The following is a 22,244-nucleotide window of genomic DNA, read 5'->3' on the forward strand; positions in this document are numbered from 1 at the left end:
TATGAAGTGAATGAAGTGGAAGTATGAGCGTCGGGGAGCTTTTTATGCATGGCGAAGGCGTTCACCATTCTTCTTATTATTTAACATACATATTCTAGGATGCTCAGACTTCGATAATTATTTTGTTTAAAAATAATTTTAAGACACCTTAAAAATACATCTCAAAATGTAGTCCTTAGGATTAAAAAAAGGGTAAGATAGAATTAAAAAAAATGTTATGAAAAGTTTAGGCAATGTGAGGTAACTTCATTATAAACTTTTAAAAATATAGCAAAATAAGTTATGTAAACCATGTTATGTTATGGTATGATATTATGTTTAAATGAACTTTTGTATATAAAATTATACTTAAAAAAATAACTACATAAAAGAAAACTTGATACAGCAAATCGATTCTATGAAGTTCGATCTCATCCGACCGGTTAAATCATGTCGTTATTTATACATGTATGGAAAATAAGTTGAGGGATTTTACCCTCACGTCCTTGAGGATCCTATTCTCTCTGATCCGTCGATAATGAAGGGAACCGACTGGTCCGTAAAGGAGATATAGGCAGAGGAACTGGTAAAGCAGTCGCCCGAGGCGCATATTCCTGTCCTGTTGCGCAATTTCCATGTTTAATGCATGAGAAGAAGACGCTTATTTTTCGTTCCTTTATGTAATGTTGTTGACTCGAAGTGCAGCCATCGAAGATGGCATTCGATGCGATAGCCTTTTTTAAAACGTAATAAAGAAATAAATTTTGTTTTTTCTTACTTATAAATATTTCATAAATCAGGAAGATGTGCAGGGGTGTCTGATGTCTTTAAACAATATGGAATTATTTTAGTCAATTAAAAAAAATGTAAGAAAGATTATTGCAAGCATTTTAAGAGTATTAATTTAGTTGGTAATGATTTACGTCTAAACCATGCATCACACGAGTATCAAAGTTATTTATTTTAGTTGTTTATATTAATGTTCAATTCAATTAAATTTGACATATTATAATACTTAAAAAATACGCAATAAGAAAAAAAATCAGTGCCAAAATAGGTCATGTGTAAATTTAACTTTAAACTTGAACTTAAATTTGAAAGTTTCAAGTCAATTCCAATTATTAATGTTTACATGAAATGAAACGTTTTCACTTTTAACACAATGAATTCTTTGCAACCCATCCACGCCCTTTATTGTATAGTCAGCTGAGGACATCAGGTGTCATTTTTCATGTGGTGCCTGTCAATTTCGGATGTATTAATAAATATTTTATTATTATTATTCCAGGCCTATACAAACGTAACCGTTTGCTTTGGGAGTTTTGACACAAAGGCCTAGAATCCCGGTTATTTACTACAGAATATGATAATATTTACTGGATGAGAGTAGGATACAAGGTGTGGGGATCGGCATAAGTAATCTGTCAAATAATTGCTATTGCGTAATCTTTTTTGGCTTGTTAACGAATATTAGATGAAAACTGTCATTTTGGTCTGTTTTAAATGTCAAACACAAGCAATATATATACCCAAAATCGATTAAATTAATGACATAGTGAAATATCGAGATACGTGACATAACAGCATTAGTTTTTTAATTGCTTTTCGTCATGTTAAAAATAAAGCTATTATTTTTTTGCGAAATAGATGAATAAGGCTGTACTACTCACCTGGTCTGCCGTTGGGCGGAGTATAATGATAGATGCAGGTCTTTGCACCTTAAATGCCAATGCACGTGTGGTTGCTGCGTTTGACCGCTCGCGCCTTGAGCGAGGTAAACTGCACTGGGGGATGAACTCACCTCACTCATGTAGGGATGGAATAATCCTAATCGTATAAAAGCTATTACTTCATAAACATAAAGTAATCACTTTTGCTTGTGGAAATATCTTTAGCTATCCATAATAAATCATTTAACTTAAATTAACATTTTAAAAATACAGTAAAACCTCGATATAACGGACTACTCGGAGGGAGGCGGTGTCCGTTAAAGCCGAAAGTCCGTTTTGTGAAATTAGGTTTACAATAATCCAAATAATTTTGTTTTGAAAAATATGAACATTGTATTTTGACATAAATTAAGAATACAAAAGACAAACAAAATTCTATTTGTTGTCTTCGGACACTCGTGAAGTGACGTTGGTGTTTGATATCGATGCGTTTGCTTTCGGCAATCCTGTTTTGAAAAATGAATAAAGTTTTGTTTGCATTTTTGAAGTTTGATGTTTAAAAAAAAACAATTCTCTATAATAAGAAAATGCGTATAATATAGTTGAACTCCGTTATCTGAGGAATAGTCAATAAATGTTATTGGATCGTTGAGATGTGATCTTACCACTGATAATTCAATTTTTGGCAGAGTCGTTCATTTTTCTTCGCTATCTTCACTTTCATCCTCATTTTTAAGTTAATAATTATATCAGCTATTTCATTTCACCTTCATCTTCTTCTAGCCATTTTAAAACATCTTCCGCAGCCACTTCCACTCGGGCATAATAATGATTTAACGTTTTTTTTTTACATTAGGCCTGATTTTCCCCCATATATCCGAAGTTTGTTATATCGAGATTATGCTGTACATAAAAAAACGCATTTTTTGGATAATATATAAGTGGCTCTTATAGTAGTGGGAAAAACCGTAGATATGATAACATGATATGGTAATAATATTTGTGTAAGCTTAAATTTTTGTTCACATTAGTTCAATAATAATAGTATTTACAGGGCTTATGAATAATCATTGGTTCATATTATTTTTTGACATCTCATCAAAGATGAAGAAGAATATGGAAGTCTAGGCATTTACGGGGCTGACGACCTAGACTGGTTTGAGTGATCACTTTACGTACGTGAAACATTCACTAATTCTACCCATTATTGACAACCCGTTTAAGTAATACATAACTGCTTATGAGTATGCTTGTATTTTTGTTTACAAGTACTGGATTTTATCCCACAAAAGGGTCGTTATCAAGATTTTATAGGCATGTTAACATACATGATGAAGTTATCAAAATGGGAGTATGATAATTCAGAGTATTGAAAGGACTTATAGGCTGTCATTGCCTGGTTTAAATCATAACTCTATTGGAAGGAAAGGCGATAAGTCCTGAGTAAGTAAATACGTGGGCACTTTTTCCTTATGAATTGATAAAGCAAGGACTGTAAAAATAAAAAAAAACTAATTTTTCGTCTATTAAAGGGATTTTAAATGAATTTTATCATTCACATAAACCTTAAGAAACCATAACCTTTTAATACTGTTGAAGGTAGAGTATTATAAGCGGTTAATATCAAGGAAAGGATATTAAACTTTTAGCGATACGCTAATCTGCCCGCTAAAGTAACTATATACGAATAATCCTCAGCCACATAAATCATGAGCCTTATTACCTACTTCAAACCAACAATGGGTTCAAGGCTGCAGAAGGTGAAACCATTAATAATTTATTTCATATAATCTTATAGATACATTCATGCATACATTCGAGTACACGGAGTTACGCGTCGGTCAATGTCTATGAAAAAATGTATGTATTACTATCGGATATGATTGTAACTCAGTGTATTTATTTATAACTATTATTACAATTATTATTTTTAAGTTATTTATATAATGCACTATTTAATTAAGGTCGAGATCTCGAACGTTCAAATTAGAACGCGTTCGGCCGCGCCAGGGACTAGACGTTTCTTCGCGTTAAATTTTTTATGGAATTTGACTTTTTTTAGAACACATATTGAAAAAATATTTGATGAACTACTTTCCCTAAAACAACTCTTTTTTTTTCGAAAATATTTATTGCGATAAAAAAAAATCAATACAAAAACGGTGTTTTAAAAAAATATTCAATTACGTCAAATGTTATCTCGGTTTAGAAAAAAATCAGTTGCGATTTATCGTATTGGGCCTCAATAGTGCAATATGATACGATACTATCACGATTAAGTATGCAAAAAATATTGTTTCCTATTACATAAAACATTGAGTATAAGTAATGAATTTGATGATATACGAGTATACATATGAGTATAAACATACAATATATATTTTATCTATCCCTTAACTGCTAAAAAACGATGTTTAAATTAGTATACACCAAATTTACGCTGCCAAAAATTCAATATTCATTTGCAGAGTGAGATTTCAAAACGAGTTTACTTTTTGTTAGTTGATTTCAAATTGGATCGTCCGATAAGACGTACAGAATAAGTTCGATGTTCTGAGCTTCTGTGAGGATAATTGCAGTCAAGGAGATGGTAATCTTTAACAGCAATTAAGTATTCGATGCATGGCCTCAGTACTGGTAATCAGAGCGACTATTAACTGCTGAGACAAGAATCCGAATGCTCTGCCAAGTCATGATCAAAATACCTGATATGTCAGGTGTTTCCCGACGCGATACAACCAATGATACCTCATATCAGATCCACTGATACAGGATATCAACTCCAAATTAGACCCCTTAAAAATCTGATTCAACCTTTTGCCAAATTAAAAAAAAAAAAAACTTTTTGATGATCAATTCAACTTTTTTTTACACAATTTTTTTTCATTTTATATTGAGCCATTTTCAAATGTAATTCAAGGCAATCTAACTAACCATTACGCCCGGGAAGAAGGTGTGCAGTTGACAAAAATTAATGAGGCAATAGGACATAAAGATCTATCAGATTTAGCGGTACCTTATTTATAAAATATGACAAGACGTACAAGACAAATAAATGAACTTTGTGACAAATCTTGATTGATATAAGATATTGAATCCATTGTATTGTATTGTTTTTAGGGATCAACCTTAATTATTTATTATTAACTACATACATTTACATTTTTAAGACATATAAACTATATATGCTATCAATCCTTGGACATTATATGCAAGGAGCAATTTCTTAGTAAACTTATAAATATATTTTTATTATTTTTATTTTTATTATTATATTAATATTTTTCTTAGGAAACTTATAAACTATTACGTCCATTTTGTAGGGGTAACCAGAGAGACAGAAGCCACACCACTCTGTCTTTACATGCATTGTTTGCTTCTTCAAAATTAATATTTTCTGACTGACGTCTTTTTTTCGACTTGGGCCTATCAAATGTTCTTGTACTCTAGCTTTTGCAGATGCTCACATTCCCATAAAAAAGGTCAAACAATAATATTTTCGCTTACTTGACACAACCACACAGGGTTCTATTTTTTTTAATTAATAATTGTCAGCAAATATGGTTGAAAATCAATCGAATATATCCACATATTTATGATTTCATTCTGTTGTTCGATATCAACCCTGTTTTCTCTAGAATTAAGTTGGCAACATTATTCTATCTTTAGTAACCTACTAGGTACCTACCTCCGATCATCGAGAATCGGGGCGTAAATCGTGACGCTACATTTTTTTCCATTTTCAAGATGCGAACGAAATTATGCGTCAGTTTATTCCTTCGTTTTTTGAAACACGCTTTGCGGGCTCGTATTAAGTGTTAAATGCGCAACGATGATTATCTTAGGGATTCGTGCTCACGGTGCAATTTTCATAGTCATAATAGCCGGACATTAACATAGGGGTAAAAAGTGCATGTTGTGATTTTCTTCAAATTAAATTATAGTGCATGATTTTCACGGGTATAGAATCTACGGATCACGAGTTTATGTATAAAAAAATATGCCAGCCAGCACAGAAGCGAAGCTTATTTATACAATATTTATTATTTAAATATCAGATATTTTTCTTTTATTATTTAAGTACACCGATACATTTCGTTTATTTCAATCTACACACAACCTATTTAATACCTACTATTTTTCCAATGTATTATGGTCAACTAATCACCTCGGAAAATTTACCAAATTTAGCAAATTTTTTTCAATATTATGTTTTGGATTTTATAATATTATCACTTATTAAATGGTACAACGTTTTTTTACAAGCGTAGTCATTTTAGGGTGGGTAATGAAGTTTCACTTCAGGAATATCTGTTAAAAATATCTATTAATTCATAATAAATTAATTTACCTCACTTTTAAGTCGACATGATGGAAATCGGGATAATCAGATATGCTTATTCGTCTGAGTTCGCATTTCAACTGTATTCAGTCCTCTTTCATCCTTTTTTTGCCAACTTTATGCGTCACTTCCATATATTAGAGTACCAGGACTCTATTGTATACTGTGGTAAAAATATGGACCCACTAAATATGAATTAAATTTAATTATATTTATTGTTTTGTTTCCTTCCTCTATATAATTTTACTATTGTTTTAATGTATTTTGTTTGTAAGAGTCAAAAGCACTCGCAAACGAAGAGGGCTTAAAACAATTTTTATTAAATTTACTAAGTAAAACTTAAATTAAAAATTAATACATTTTACCACAAAGTGACTGTAGAATCAATGAATGAAATTAACAAAAAATATATTTATTTACCATGTCGCTCACTCATTTCAACAACGTCAAAAAACTTGATTTTTCAGGGGATCGTTTTTGAAGTTTAAGAATATAATAAATTGTATTTAAATTAAATATCAAGGCACTTATTGAATTTTTTACTATGCAACAAATCTTTTTAGGAAAAACCTGAATGTGTTTTCTCCATTTGAAAAATATTTCGGATATAAAAAAAATCATTAAACAATACCTTGTCTTCAAAATGTAAAAACAACACTTTCTGAATATTTGGTCAAAAATATGCCTCTTTTGCTGAGATAAAGTACAGTTTCTGGACATTCCGAAAACTTGCACAACTGAAAATTTTCGATTTTCGATATATGACGTTGTTAAAAGGAGTGAGCGATGTGTTCATATTTTCATTTTATTTATTTTTTGACACGTGGCTCATTTCTTTGGCATTGAGTTCGTTTGAAGTCAAGTTCAATGGAAAATCTTCATGCTATTATCAAAGCTTATAAATATGTATTTAAAATTTAGCATTATGCTTAGTAATTTACAGTCCTTTGTAACCAAGTTACACTTACAATTTCAGTAAATTGACCAAAGCAAGAGTATCCGTTTCAAAGGATGGAACCATATGACAGGTAAATGATTATGCAAATGATCTTGGAATGCTTGGAGACCAATGATACTGAGAACAGCTTTTAGTTAAATGTTTAATTAGCATATGAAGTAAAATAATACATCCGTTATTACATTATATTAGGTACCTACTCCTACTTGGGGACATCCCGAGTGTTTCCAGGCAGATAAATCTTGACTGTTGCAAGTCGATGAAAAAAAACTGAAATTAAAATATCTATGCAGGGAAGAACGTACATTGATTGTCCGAAATAAATGTATCAATGCACACTCTTAGTTTGATTTTTTAGCCTTAAAAAATCATTTTAAAAATGAAGAATATTAAAGTATTGTACGTATAATTAAAATTTAAATCGAAAAATAATATGATGTTGTATGTATTTACTCAATTTTACTAATTGATTCAGCAGTCGCATAAATTTTGCTTGGTTAATACGGCTAATTCTTAAATCTATTGCGAAATTTGTTTCGGGGCATTCATACGGTGTCGGAGAAGGATATTGAATGCATCGAAACACGTGCATACTAGATTTTAGAAAAAAAGTGGTGTCTACCACGTAATATTTAAAAATAAAGTAATTTATAATTTTGATAATTTTAGGTTATTTTTGTGTATTTTGAAATTTTAATATGATATATTTTTAAATGTCTCGGTCTAAGTTTTCATCTTAATAAATATGTTTTCTGGTAAATTAAAAATATATTTTTTTGAGAAAGATAAACTTTTTTTTTCGTAAATAGTAAGCAAAGGTAGTCATTTACTATCACCGAAATATTATGATTTTTTTACTTTTCCCCGACCAATTAATTATGAACGAGTCGATTTATACAAAAAGTATATATGTAAATACTCTTTTCGTAATTTTTGTTGTTGAAATATTATTTTTAGAATCTTCCACAGATTATCTTGAGAGTATAATATCTCTGAGATTGTTTTTAGTATTCCAAATGACGCCATTTATTTGTTTGATAAACCAAACAACCATTTTTTATAACCGGAACCACACATTAAGTTATTATTCTTGACATGTGATGTTTTTCATTATATAATTTTGATAAATCTAGTAAATTAAAAACAAAAAAATCATCAATTCCTATGCGGTCGGGGTTCAGTAAAAAACAGTTAATCAAATCTGACCGATCAGCCAGAATAGTAGTTGTATAAAACGTATAAATGTTCACGTATAATATGTTTAATCAAATCAAACTGGCTAACATTGAACTCCTGGTAATACGAGCATAAAGCACTTCAAATAACTGAATATTTGAAGGAGAAAAAACATTGAATTAATGTCTTATTGTCAAACAAAAAATGCACGGACATCGATTTCAATCACCTCAAGAAGCTGTTAAAGACTTTCAAAAGCATATTTCTACGATATCAGCTTCAGATGGCAAAAATGTTTCCAGAATTGATTTGAATATGTGCAAAAGTGTATAGACTTTAAAAATATACTTTGCTTATAACAATAAAACACTTTGTTTCCCACTTGTTCAGTTATTTTTCAATGTTTGTAAAAACTTAAAAGGTAACCCATCGTAATAACAACATGGGAATATTTCGTTTGTATTTTTTTATATCCCTCATAATTGGTGCGATGTATTTGATATAAATATTAATTTTAATTAAATCAGTAATTATACCTAACATTAACCACAAGAGAGGTTTTAATACCCCGAAAAAACACAGTGACACGAGCGCTCGTACAACTTATTTTATCTTTGCTAGTGTGTGTATATTTAATGAAACTATAAAGATTGATTAAATATATTGATATAAGTGATTAGTCTGTGGTTTAGATCTGTGTTTGGTTTTTATAAAAAAAAAGGATCATCATGAAACGATAAAGTGTGATAAATCTCTGCAAAAAAAAACTTAACAAGGCTTGAAAAAAGTATAGTCTCCATAGATAAATCACGTTTTATCTACATACATATTATTGTTAACGAGGACTGTATTCAAATCTCAAATTAATAATTTTCGCTCCTCGGCCGTCTATGGCAGCTTCTTAATTCAAAAATGCCCGCGGCATTACGTCATTTAGCGCGCCTTTTGTCTTATGTATCACAAAAAAATATTCGCACATGCGCATCATACAAATGGCCCCACAATGGACCAAATACCTGGCTCGTTGGACCGAGGCCATATTTGTGTTCTCAATTCCTCATTCACAACACCCAGATTTGTTCGATCTGCAGGGAGATCACGAATTGGTAATAAATTCATCAAATCTGTTGTGCATCCTGGATTGTTTTGACAGACAATTACAAATTTATGACCCCAATTGCAGATTGGTAGGAAACGTAACTATGATTTTCAATTGTCACATTTCCCGCGAATTTATTTAAAATCGAATTCCTTTTATATGAAACCATATAGAAAATGGTATATTGCAAAATCCATAGATAAAAAAAAAACGCAAAATATATATTTTTTAAATCCAACAAATCAATTTATAAAATAAAATTAAATGAACGAACGCGCTGACATTTTTCAAGGATACATGTAATGGCTGTATTTATGGACAAACAGGAGGACGAACAGAAGGATTTTACGATACATTATATGAAAATGACATCCAATAATAAAACTAATAGGTTTAACACATCAATAAAACCATGTAAAAGAGGTCCATATCGTTTCTACGACTATTATTTTGCAAGTGGTATTAAATTGCTATTTTAAAGGCACCCTAGCCCCATAGCCATTACATATGGTGGGTGTGCCATCGTTATGTTCCTCACACAAACTAGAGATACCCTGTAATTATTATTGTCATGGAATATTCTGTACATAGAATATAATAAAACGTTTATATAATATTTATCTTGTACCGAATGCCACAAATATTCAACACTATGGAACCATAGTAATATTTTTACATTATTTCTGTTTAGACGCATAAATATGAATATTTACCATGCTAAACCCTTTTCTGGGTGAATTAAGTAAGAAACACAAATATTTCTGAATATTTTATAAAATCATTTAAATTATATTAAATACCAAAATTTTAATGTTTGTGTACGGTGTGATGTTTTTAAAAAAAAAATTAAGTCCATTACGATTTATTTACAACTCTCTAGCTTTCTTTAGGGATATTTAAAATGTTCAAGTACTACTTTAAATAGCAAGTTCAAAAATTATTACATATCATACATTATGTAATATTATTTAGTATGTAAATAGATAATTAAGTATTTAACACAATGAATTCATCATTATCAGCATTACTTAAAATAACTGTCTCTAAATGTTTTTAAAAGAGTTGATATTTCAACATTTTATACAGTTACATAATTTTTACTCAATAATGATATTTCTTAGTGAAAATCACGGAATTTCCTTTAGTTAGTTTTGTTTTGAAACTGACAAATGCAAACGAAGCATTTATTTTTAATTTAATTTTTAAGTGGTAAATCTGTACCACTATTTCTTATAATCTATTTTGACGCGTGTTTTAATGCATTTAGCATAATTTGAAACATTGTATGTGCATCTAAGTAGTGGTATAGCCCAAGTAAAATTTAAATTAAAAATTGATAGATATTACCACAAATTGACAGCTAAATCAATTAATGAAATAATATTATACACTCGTATATTTGAAATAGTTGTGAACTTGCCACCCAATATATTGTATAAAGCAGTTATACCAAAGCACCGCATACTATGCAGATTCGAGTACAGGCCTCGATCAGGTGAGAAGAGACTAGGGTAATTTGTTCTAAGACAATAGTCCATTCAACTCTTATAGTTTGTTAGCGACGCGAATCGATAGAAAATATTATGTCTTAAAAGCCAATCCCTTAAAAGCACGTACACAGATAACAAAATTTATTTGATGAACGACATTCAATATCATTGTAAAAAAATGATGGCTGACAGTGATGTGGCAAAAATCTCATTTACAAATATTTTTTACACGTATATATTTGAAACCCATTAATTATTATGTTCGTATACATATTTTACTTCAAGGGAGGTTCAAATTAGCAGAACATCTCCACTATTTGATTTGCTTTATTGATTTTTCAGGTATTTATTTTTATGTTTAATTCATTGTATATTATTACTTTAGTTCCAGTAAACTAATGAAAACTCTACTTTGTTTTTAAACACATTAAATTTTCGGTTCAGGTGTGGATTGTACTCCCTGAAGATGACAAGGTATTATCGAAGCCGGTTGAAAAATACCAGTAATAAAAGTGGTCATAAACCATGTTGGAGTTTATTTTTTAGAAGTTGATAAAATGTGTCACAAATTTTCAGCAAAAAATATGCAAAAAATAAGAAACGCCTATTTTCGATTTTTTTTTCTTTCACGCTAATTTACAACATAACTTTTAAAATCACTTTTAATAGAATCGATTCAATGTTCTGTGTTTTCACATTTTCTATGCCTACATATATCCTATTTGGATGTTTCAATTTGCTATTCTGGGAAATGATCTTGTAAGACAATAGAAGTCGACATAATATTAAACGAGGAAATGCGAAACACAGCCGAGCCCATAGTTTAGTATCCAGGTCAGTCGTGCGATGATAGTTCTGCGATTAGTGACACTGTATGCAGGTTCGGACGTGACCTTGTAGACGACAAAGGTCGCGTAATTTGAGGTTTCCTTGATCCCGCTATAGAGCCTTAGAACAATGTCACATTATGCAAACTGCACGACTGCATTCCATTATACAAATACTTCGCAAAACGATTTTGGGAACGAAATAAAAGCCCTAAAGATTTACACAAAAGCCCTTTATATATTAAAAAACATTTTTTTATATATTTATTAGTAACATATATCATTTCCCAGGATGCACGTTTTTTATTCTATGTGAATATCCTTTTATAAAGTAACTAATGAAAGAACCTTCCGTTCTATAAATCTCGACCACAATATTAATCACCATCTCTTTATAAAAACACATATGTAAGTATATATACAGACTAAGCTCTTGTGCTTGGAGAGGGACTTGCACTCACTGTTTTTTATTTAAACTTCATGAATGATATAATACTATTTTTTTTGTGTATTTTTTAAATTAACATTTATAATAGGCATTTAATTTATTGAAATTATTACAAAACCCAGATATATATGAAGTTTTGTTGGAATTGTTTGATGTTCTGAGTCTAATCATAAAGGTGCAATGCAATCAATTGAGAAGGTTGATTTATTGTTTTATGCAACAATCCTTGATATTTTGACGCCAAAAGCAAATGTTCACATGTCCATTGATCCCAAGTATAGCCGAAAACTTGACTTGCAATATATTTAGTGATGCATCTTTCTGAGGAAAAAATGATCTGTCATCCTACATAAAAGCGATAAGGCTCGCTACACGAAATGCATTCCAAATTATAATTTGATACCGCCCTTTCAGTCAATCACTTTTCTTTTTTTAGTACGAAGATTCGGGTTTTGTACCATATGACTCTTTAAATTTTCAATCACGATTTTTAAAGGTCGTTTTAAGATTTCGAGTGATTTATTACGACTTTTTATCAATTTGAAATGTCATATTTCATGATCGCAATTTATATAACTTTGTTTCCGAGAAAAATATTGGTGAAAATGTATACGTATTTTATTGTACCGAATGTTGTTTTCTGTTAATCTAACTTTGCATCGGTTCAATTCAATTCATGACATGATGCGATAAAATATAATTACCCTTTTCTGTGTGCATACTAAAATAAACTAAACATTTATTAACTAGATATTCATGCCTTGATCTCTGAGCTGCATCTCTTTGCAATAACCTACAATTATTTTTAATTTTCTCCTTTTCTAGACGGTCTACTGATGTGTCCTAAAGAGTAACCAGCGCATCCGGAGGGATTTCTCAATCGAGAAATAAAACCAAGAACTGAAATGGCTTCCTCCAGATGGATGCCAGTGGGCGCCATTTTGTTTGTGATGATTCTACTCGTCATGACCACTGCGGCTGATGACGAGGAGTTTGGTGAGTAACTTGTAGTAATAATGAATGAAGATCATCATCAATTATGTATCTTTGATTGTTTGCAAATAACAGAAAATCCTGTAACCCTTTTACGACACGCTCACGTATTTATGAGATCGTTCAGAAAAAATAATTTAATGGAAATATTCTGATAAATAAACAATTTGCTCACTCCTTTCAACAACGTCATATATAAAAAAAACTTGATTTTTCAGGAGATCTTTTTTAATGTTTAAAAATATAATACAATATTTTAAAAATAAATATCAAGCCACTTATTGAACTTTTTACTATGCCACAAATCTTTTTAGGAAAAACCTGCATGTTTTTTCTCCATTTGAAAAATATTACGGATATAAAAAAAAAATCATTAAACAATACCTTTTCTTCAAAATGCAAAAACAACACTTTCTGTCCTGTAGCGGGTAAATATTAAATTAAAAATATGCCGCTTTTGCTGGGATATAGTACATTTTCTGGGCATTCCGAAAACATGCACAACTGAAAATTGACGATTTTTGATATATGACGTTGTTGAAAGGAGTGAGCGAATTTAAAAAAAAGATGAAGGTGACGCTTAAATAAAACATCAGTTATTTGCTTTGCTATCTAATGCACAGTAGACTATTCAAATTCCATAGGTTACTGAAATCAAAACTTTACAATAATGATATATTAATATCCATATTTAAATTTATTTAGTATCGCAATATATTTGAATAAATAGTGAGTTTTAACAAGTAAACTGTATTTTTTTTTACATAAATGGCTTTAATTAAGATTTTACTTCTTCTTCTTCTTCTTGGCTCCATCTCAACTTATGGTCTTTGTCGACTGTTGGGGTGTGCTCTCCTCGTCCTAAGGATGTAGGTCCTTCTATCATAGACAACGTACGTTAGGTCATGCATTCGAATCATGTTATCTTTCTCTGTACATGCATGAATTTTTTGGTATTTCTCTAGATGTCTTTCGAGGAAGGTCTGCTATGGCTGGTATAGCTACTATGTACATATGAGGTAACGGGTTCGATTCTGAGCTTGGTTGTCATTGATATTAAGCGTGTATAATAATTATGTGTATTAAAAGTACGATGTAACAAAAAAAAATTATTCGAATAACTTGAATACTTGACGCAATCTGTTTGACCGATGTAAATCATTTTGGTTAGTAACTATCAATTTATAATTTAGTGCCATTATTTATAGTAACATAAGATTATTTAATTAAGCTTCGTTAATGATTTTAAGGTGCTTATATAAGAAAGCTTTGAGTTATTTTAAAGCTCAGTGGTTTGGATATATGTATGTACTATGGCCAATTCCTATTTTATGAAAACTCGAAGCTACTTTATGAGGCAAGTTTAAAAGGGTTATCATTATGATATTATCATCACGTATAAGTAAAGTTGCAATTATCGATTTCACGGCGAAGTGATTACCATTTTTTGAATCGATAAGAAACATCGTGAAAATATTTCTATTGATTACTTATTAAAGCTGAGATAATAAATAAACATTTTGTTATTCATTATTTAAAGAAGATGATTAAATATATTTCACGTATTTAAATCGAACAAAGAAACAAAAAAGGAACAAAAAATTGAATTTTGTAATTTAGATAGATCGTCGAGAAAAAAGGTACATATACACATGCTACTAATTAAGCATGCTTAAGACAAGATGTTCTTTGAATGTATACATTTGCTTAAAATAAGCATGCTCGTTTACATACATCGATACTAGCATGCTCATAACCAAACCCGTCCAGACGCGCTCAGAACACTTTCCTCCCACCCGCTTTGCAGGTAGCATGCTTTTTTTTCTAGAGAAAAACTACACACATGCCACCAATTAGATAATTGCTCAATAATAGCATGCTTTTGTGCTAATAATTAGCATGTGTAACCTTTAGTTATTAAATCTACATGTGTACGTATATGCAGAGGAGTGCTCTCCATAAAGGCAGTGCCTATCCTTACCTAAACTTACCCGCGTGACATATAAAATCCAACCAGTACCTACCCTACCTTACTATGTAAGTAGTACCTAGCTGACCTCACTAACTGCTTCTACTGCCTTCCCTAATTAATACTCTGCACGTCATAGCGTATCAATCAATTATTGATTTTATTTTATTGTATTTATTTATGATTCACAAACAATGAAAAAAATATTACAATAAATGAAATACAGTGCAATACAATTTTTTTTATCAATTAAATGAAAACACAACAAGCTTACAGAAACAATAAAGGTGCAGGTTAAACACATAAGTGTATTCAGAATAGAAATTTGGTTGATGAATATTTTACTAAGTAAATACCACTATTTCTTAAAATCTACTGTGACACGTGTTTCGATGCATTCCGCATCATTTTCAAACACCGTATGATATTGAAAATGATGCGGAGTGAATCAAAACACGTGTCACAGTAGATTTTTAGAAATAGTGGTATTTACTAAGTAAAACATTAATTAAAAATAGACAGATTTTACCACAAAGTGTCTGCCGAATCAATTAATGAAATTAATGATGAGTAAGATATCTTGATTTACCTTTTTGTCAAGGTTATATCGAGTTCTAAAATCCATATGCCCTCATCAATTACAAACAATAATCCTCATAATTTTATATGGATATTACAAGGTTTCAGTCAATGCGGTTTCGATAATGAATCGTGTCATTGATTACAAAGTTCATAATTATGGTAAGGCTTCTGATTGTGTTTTTTTCTTCAACCTAATTGGTGGTGCATCATTCTTACTCAGTGGCAAGTACAGTGTACCGAAGACATGAATCGAATGTAATGAATTTAGCAAAAAAAATATGCTAGTAAAAATGATAATATTTTTTGATAATTTATACAGCGCAAATTTCGTAAAGTATTACGCGCAAGCATGTTATAAATATTTCCAAATCTTTATACACAGATACTGGAATGAACAATCGATTATCGAGATATTTGAATGAATGACAATGAATTGAATTACGGCATGTCGAAAATTACATATATGTATATATTTTTAAATGATTACTTATACCATCCAAAAACCGGGTATTAATGCCCCGACTTATTCGCATCTCAAAGAAAAACTTTTAATCTCTATAGTTTAACTAATATATTTTTTTAATATCCTAGTAATCTTATCATTACTTTATTAAAATGTACACCAAACTTGGGACAGACAGTTTTTTATTTAAACTGCAGATTTAAGCAATTACCCCCTACAAGATACTTACTGATTGTTTTGAATTTTTGACACAACGTTGGATTCATTGCATGCGAGTTGTTATACGTGTATATCTGTGAAAGGTAAAAACACGTTTTTTTTACCGAAATGACAGCGCCATCTGTTGAGCGTAAAAGCAACAGACGCATTATTAATTATTGCTCATGGCTGATTTCATGTTTCTTGACAGATGCTAAAAAAATGTATACTCACAATGATAAAATTGAATATATATTAAAAATATGTGCTTTCTATTTCCTTGATAGTTTGATTATCAATGAAAATATAAAAAATACGGCCAATTTTAATCGCACTGTTTTCGCGAGCAATCCCCTTATTTCTTACTTAACCAAACTGATCTTCTGGAAAGTGTAGCTGGGTACATCTAGTAATAAATAAAAAATGTTATAAAATGGAGAAAAAAAACGTTTATTAAAACATTTCTGAGGTATCTTTAAAAATCCTCGATTTTAAAAATAATTCCGGACACCATCTTTTATGTTTTTTCCGGATATCCGTAAGAATTTAATAAACATCAAGATTTCTCATACGTTGAACAATGATCGCAATTTGAATATAATAAAAACAATATCGCAATTGATGATTTTATTCTTGTTATAACTAATAGTCGCTTCGATAAACCGAATAAATAATAATTGTTTCGTCCTACTTTTTCCCTTATTGAGACAAGCCAAGGTTCAAATACTACATTATTATGATTTCTACATTTTAGCTTATTTACTGCTGTATCCTATTAATGAAAAAAATGGCAATGATTTTTATAGAACACGCTATGTTGACTAATGGTTCAAGAAAAAAAATGTGTTAATTAATTATTTTTGTAAAATATTTAATATATTATACATTTTTGACACAAAGTTGGACGGCCTGGCTTCCATCATCCTTTCTTAAAAAAAACTTTTCCCTCTCTTTTGACATATCTTTAAATATCTTGACGAAATCTTTCAGGCATTAAAACCAGTATTTTTGCACAAACTATTATTGATAAATTATTGTACTATAAAAAATATGGTTCGAGATTGTGGATGTAAATTGGTCATAAATGACAAAAAAGGATTAAAAAAGCGGCAAAGGAAGATCTGGGCCACTCTGTAATTTTATTTTATATAAAAACAAATTATTTTGCACCTTTTTCAAGTAATTTTTCTTAAATACTTTACGATTCGATGCGCCATCGGTTGTTGCAGATGAGGTAAATTACCTTGTTTTTTTATACGTGACTCGATCGAGGATTCTTATTATTAAATATCCGGATAGGTTATTCCCCTACAATGTGTTATTCCTTTTGTAAATGGACCGGAAAGACGGGAATGCGCACTGCATACCCTGGCGGTCGTTTTGTAAGTTAATTGGCTTCTGTCGTTTTCGCCGAAGGGCAAAGCTCCTTGCAAAGTTTTTTGCAGAGCTTTCGGTCACGTTCTATCAATGAATCACCTTTATCTTGCGTAACTTTAGCTTCTCAAACTTTAGAATTATTTTATCGATTGATAAAATTACATGAAATCAATAATAACTTATTTAAAAGCGAATTCAAACGATAAAATTTAATTTCCTTGAAATGACGTATTAATACCCTTTTTCCCTATTGAGCAAAATTAAAACAAGAAAATAAATATTTATATATGATTTAGTTAAGACTTAGTTAGATCTCAAGCGTTCAAATCAGAGTGCGCTCAGCCGCGCTTAGGGATACAAGTACGAGTATGTTCACGCTCAATTTAAAAAAATGTAAATTAAATATTTTAAATTTTTTGAATATATTTGGAAAAAATATTTTTAAATATTATACTTAACTCCTTGTCTTTCAATCACTCTTTTCTTTTAAAACCATATATTTATTTTGAAAAACATTTTTTTAAAATACAAAAACAGTGTTTAAAAAAAAACAATTACGTCAAATGTAACCTGGGTTAAAAGAAAATTAAGTTTTCATTTAACAAACACTTGGGCTTATTATAGAGGAAAAACGCTAGAATAAGAATTAATAAATATCTGTACATAAAAACGTCAAACTAATTCATTTAAACAAATCTTTTTAGCGGCATTTATAACTCGAAAGAATTGAAATAAAAACTACGAGTATATTAAAAACTAACTAACTAACTAACCATCACGCCGCTTTCCCGCAGGGGTAGGCAGAGAGAATAGAGCGCCACACCACTCTGTCCTTGCAAACATTCTTCGCCTCTTCCACGTTCATGCATCTCCTCATACATACCCGCCGATTGTTACGACTCCTAATGTGACCACTTTCAAGTATTTGGCATACCTGATCGTGCCATGTTTTTCTCGGTCTTCCTCTGCTTCTTTTCCCACTAACATTCGCCTCAGAAATTTGTTTTACCGTTCTTTTGTCACTCATTCTTTCCACACGTCCAAACCATCTCAACACACCTTTCTTAATTTTATCGATAATGCTTATCTCAGCTTCGCATTCCTTCCTTATTTCACTATTCGCACATCTATCATACATCGTTTTGTCGCACATTCTTCTGAGAGATCGCATTTCGACTGCATTCAGTCTACTTTCATCCTACGAGTATATTAAATTAAATTAAATAGTAAATATGATTTTATTTATTATATAATACTGTCTAGATGGTATAATTTAAATTATAAATTTTTAAGGCCCTTAAGAGTCGACTGTGGTAGGTTCGAGGGCTGAACAATGTAACCCTTTATGCAAACAAATTCATATGCAGAATAGACCTTTCTTTTTATAATACGAAATATACTTATTATTTTGTTAACTTATTGTGAGAAGAAGAAACCGTATCCATTAGGCATTAAGCTTTTGGTTTTAAAAGTGTTAAAATATTTTCTTTTTCTATTATTTTTAATAATGTTTTCTTTTAAACTTGTTTTTTTTAATATTTCATGTATACTTGGAGAATCGCATATTTTGCAGGTTTCTTGATCGTATTTGGAGTTATTCCCAATTGGAAGGTGAATGCCCGTCCTTTTATTTTTTGATCGTCCTTTGAATTTTGAAAAGACGTTATATATTGCTTATTCTCTCCGAGACAACAAAAGCCATTGTTAAAAATTCAAAAAACAACAACTTCGGTACATAAAGATATGTTTATAGCCAATTAGAGTTCTTTCAAATGAAAAGCCTTAATTATTTTGGCGTATTTCATGGCAAAATTAGATGTTTGATGGTTGAAAATTAAGCTTTATATATTTGGAAGTAAATGTATTGTGGTTACCATATTTTTAAGCTAATTAATCAAACTCGGAAAAATGTCGTTTTGTTATAATTTACGAAATTAAATATTCAACAAACTCGTGCTAATGAATACCTGTATACAATTCAGAATACAAAATCATTTGAAATATTTATTGCATTATGTATATGTGAGGTTATGATGATTTGTATTGGGGTTGTGAAGAATAAAAAGTAACATTCTGTGAAATCCTTTTTTCAAGATAACTATTTGTGTTTTTATTATTTACAAAAATACACCAATTTCATACTACAATATTCCTGTGAGTCTAAGCGGCTCATTATTAGAAATAGGTATCAAATTGTGGTAGAGTTGATTCTAACTAAGAAACTCTGACTCAAGAGTCTGCGACACTAACCATGGGACCACAACCCGATACAATGTGGAATATTTCAATACTATATAATATTATAGTGAGTTTAGCATGAATGAGGACGATATTTTTATTTGAAATTATATAAACCCTCACGTTCAAAACAGTCGTCGTAATAATAATTAATTAAACCAGTTCGTTGACTAACAATTATAGATACCAGAAACAAATGGTACCTGAATCATTACGCTGTACACAGATAAAAAGATTTCTAAGAAGGAACTTATCGAGTAGGTAGTTATATTAAACAAATAAAATAAACAATAATTACAGCCGAGATGTACTCGCACATACATTTGCCACGATGTACAAGGCAAGTTGAATTTTTCTTTATAATTACCTCGGCTCGAATCTTGACAGAAGAATCTCCGCATCCTTTACATTGCAGCATCCAATTATTTCAGGATCAAGGACTTCTCGTCTTATTATTACATCATGCCGATGGAAAAACATTCGAGCAAAACATACTGTCCGAGAAACGCGGGTAACTACACATAATACTAGTATTATCAGGAATTTGTAGCCTCATTGTTCTCGGAGATAAATATAGGACATCAATTAAATATAAAAAAGTGAAGAATTACAATCATTGTATTGGTAAAAAATATAGGTCCGATAAAAAATACATTTAAAATAGACTTATTCCTTCAATTTAAAGAGTTTTACAAAAAGATAGGAAATATATTTGTGACATAATATTATATTTTGTTATTTTCTGTATATAAATGATTAATTCATTTACTTTAAGTTTAACAAGATCGCAACTATAGGGTATTTTTAAAATAAAATTTCATTAGTAAGGAAAATTAAATATACTTGACGAATTTCTGTGCTAACTATAATAAAAAAGGGGGTGTCTACCGTAAATTGCGCAAAGCTCTTTTCTTTGCGCAATTTTACGGCACGCTCGGCTACCGTTCTGGAGGTCCCGGTTCGATTTCCAAGGGGGCCAAATAAATATAAGTGATTTTTTCACTGTAATATTTATTCAATATTACCCTGGACTGGTACTTGAAGCGGAGGGCTGATCACCTTTCCTTCATGTGTAAAAACGATCAAGATAACACTGCATTTATATGAAGCAGTGCCCTATGCACCATTGGGGTACGGATAAGGGTTTTAAAAAAATATATTAAAAAAAAAAATATATATATATATATATATATATATATATATATATATATATATATATATATATATATATATATATATATATATATATATATATATATATATATATATATATATTTATATATAAATATACATATATATATATATATATATATATATATATATATATATATATATATATATATATATATATATATATATATATATATATATATATATATATATATATATATATATATATATATATATATATATATATATATATATATATATATATATATATATATATATATATATATATATATATATATATATATATATATATGTAAATATATATATATATATATATATATATATATATATATATATATATATATATATATATATATAAATATAAATATATATATATGTATATATATATATATATATATATATATATATATATATATATATATATATATATATATATATATATATATATATATATATATATATATATATAATACTAAGGCTTTCTTCACGGATAAAAAAAATAATTTTCATCAAAATCATGACAATGTCACTCTAATTAAGTCAATATGACGCGTGATATTAAGATTTATTTACTGGACATCGTTAGAATATTAACCACGAAGAATATTAATTAATATCAACCATCTGTGATCTTCACATCTTTGGACTGGTGTCAGATCTACTTGAAGGTGAATTAGTCGTCGCTGACCTTGTTACTGAGTAAAGCTTTAGACAATTAGACGTAGCCATGTAGCTCTTCTTTTTTTCCTTTTTTTTCTTCTTGGGCTCAAAAACTTTTTAAATCGTTTCGAAATCAAGACGACTAAGTGTAAAATTATACGAAATTCGCTTTAAAAATGAGTTTTTCATTAAATTTCTAAAAATAATGATGCCAGGTATTTCATTCGCAATAGTACATTAAAATGTCTTCCAGTAACTTTCAGGGTTAAGATAGCTCTAACAAGCTTTGACCCGAAGGAAAATGTTTGTTATTTAATCCAATGGTTATTAAATTCTATACAAATCACAGGAAACATGATTTCCTGTGGTGAGGTAGTGAAACTAACGTTGCTAGTTAAGTTTTCCTTTTCTTTGTATTGCATAAATAAAAGGACATCGAAGCATTTATGAAAATAAACCTATGATCAAATATTAAAATATAAAATGATCTCAAAAGTGTTCACAAATTTGTGATTTTACAAATCTTGCATCATTATTAGGTAGCGTTCAGTACAAGTACTTATTTTTATGTCTACCCAGTCCTA

The 22,244-nt window shown here is 29.9% G+C and overlaps 1 protein-coding gene across 1 annotated transcript in view; it reads left to right on the forward strand.

Moving 5' to 3' along the window:
* The window catches only part of LOC148304899 (uncharacterized), a 58,563-nt gene that overhangs the window by 18,347 nt on the left and 17,972 nt on the right, over window positions 1-22,244 (forward strand). The window contains exon 2 of the mRNA XM_088267544.1: window positions 12,815-12,985. Coding sequence (XP_088123670.1) covers window positions 12,895-12,985 — 91 coding nt within the window. The 5' untranslated portion in view covers window positions 12,815-12,894. The remainder of the gene's footprint in view (window positions 1-12,814; window positions 12,986-22,244) is intronic.

This window comes from Brachycentrus maculatus, unplaced genomic scaffold (genome assembly GCF_059751285.1).
Source record: "Brachycentrus maculatus isolate JH-2025_06_01 unplaced genomic scaffold, ASM5975128v1 h1tg000299l, whole genome shotgun sequence".
Lineage (NCBI taxonomy): Eukaryota > Metazoa > Arthropoda > Insecta > Trichoptera > Brachycentridae > Brachycentrus > Brachycentrus maculatus.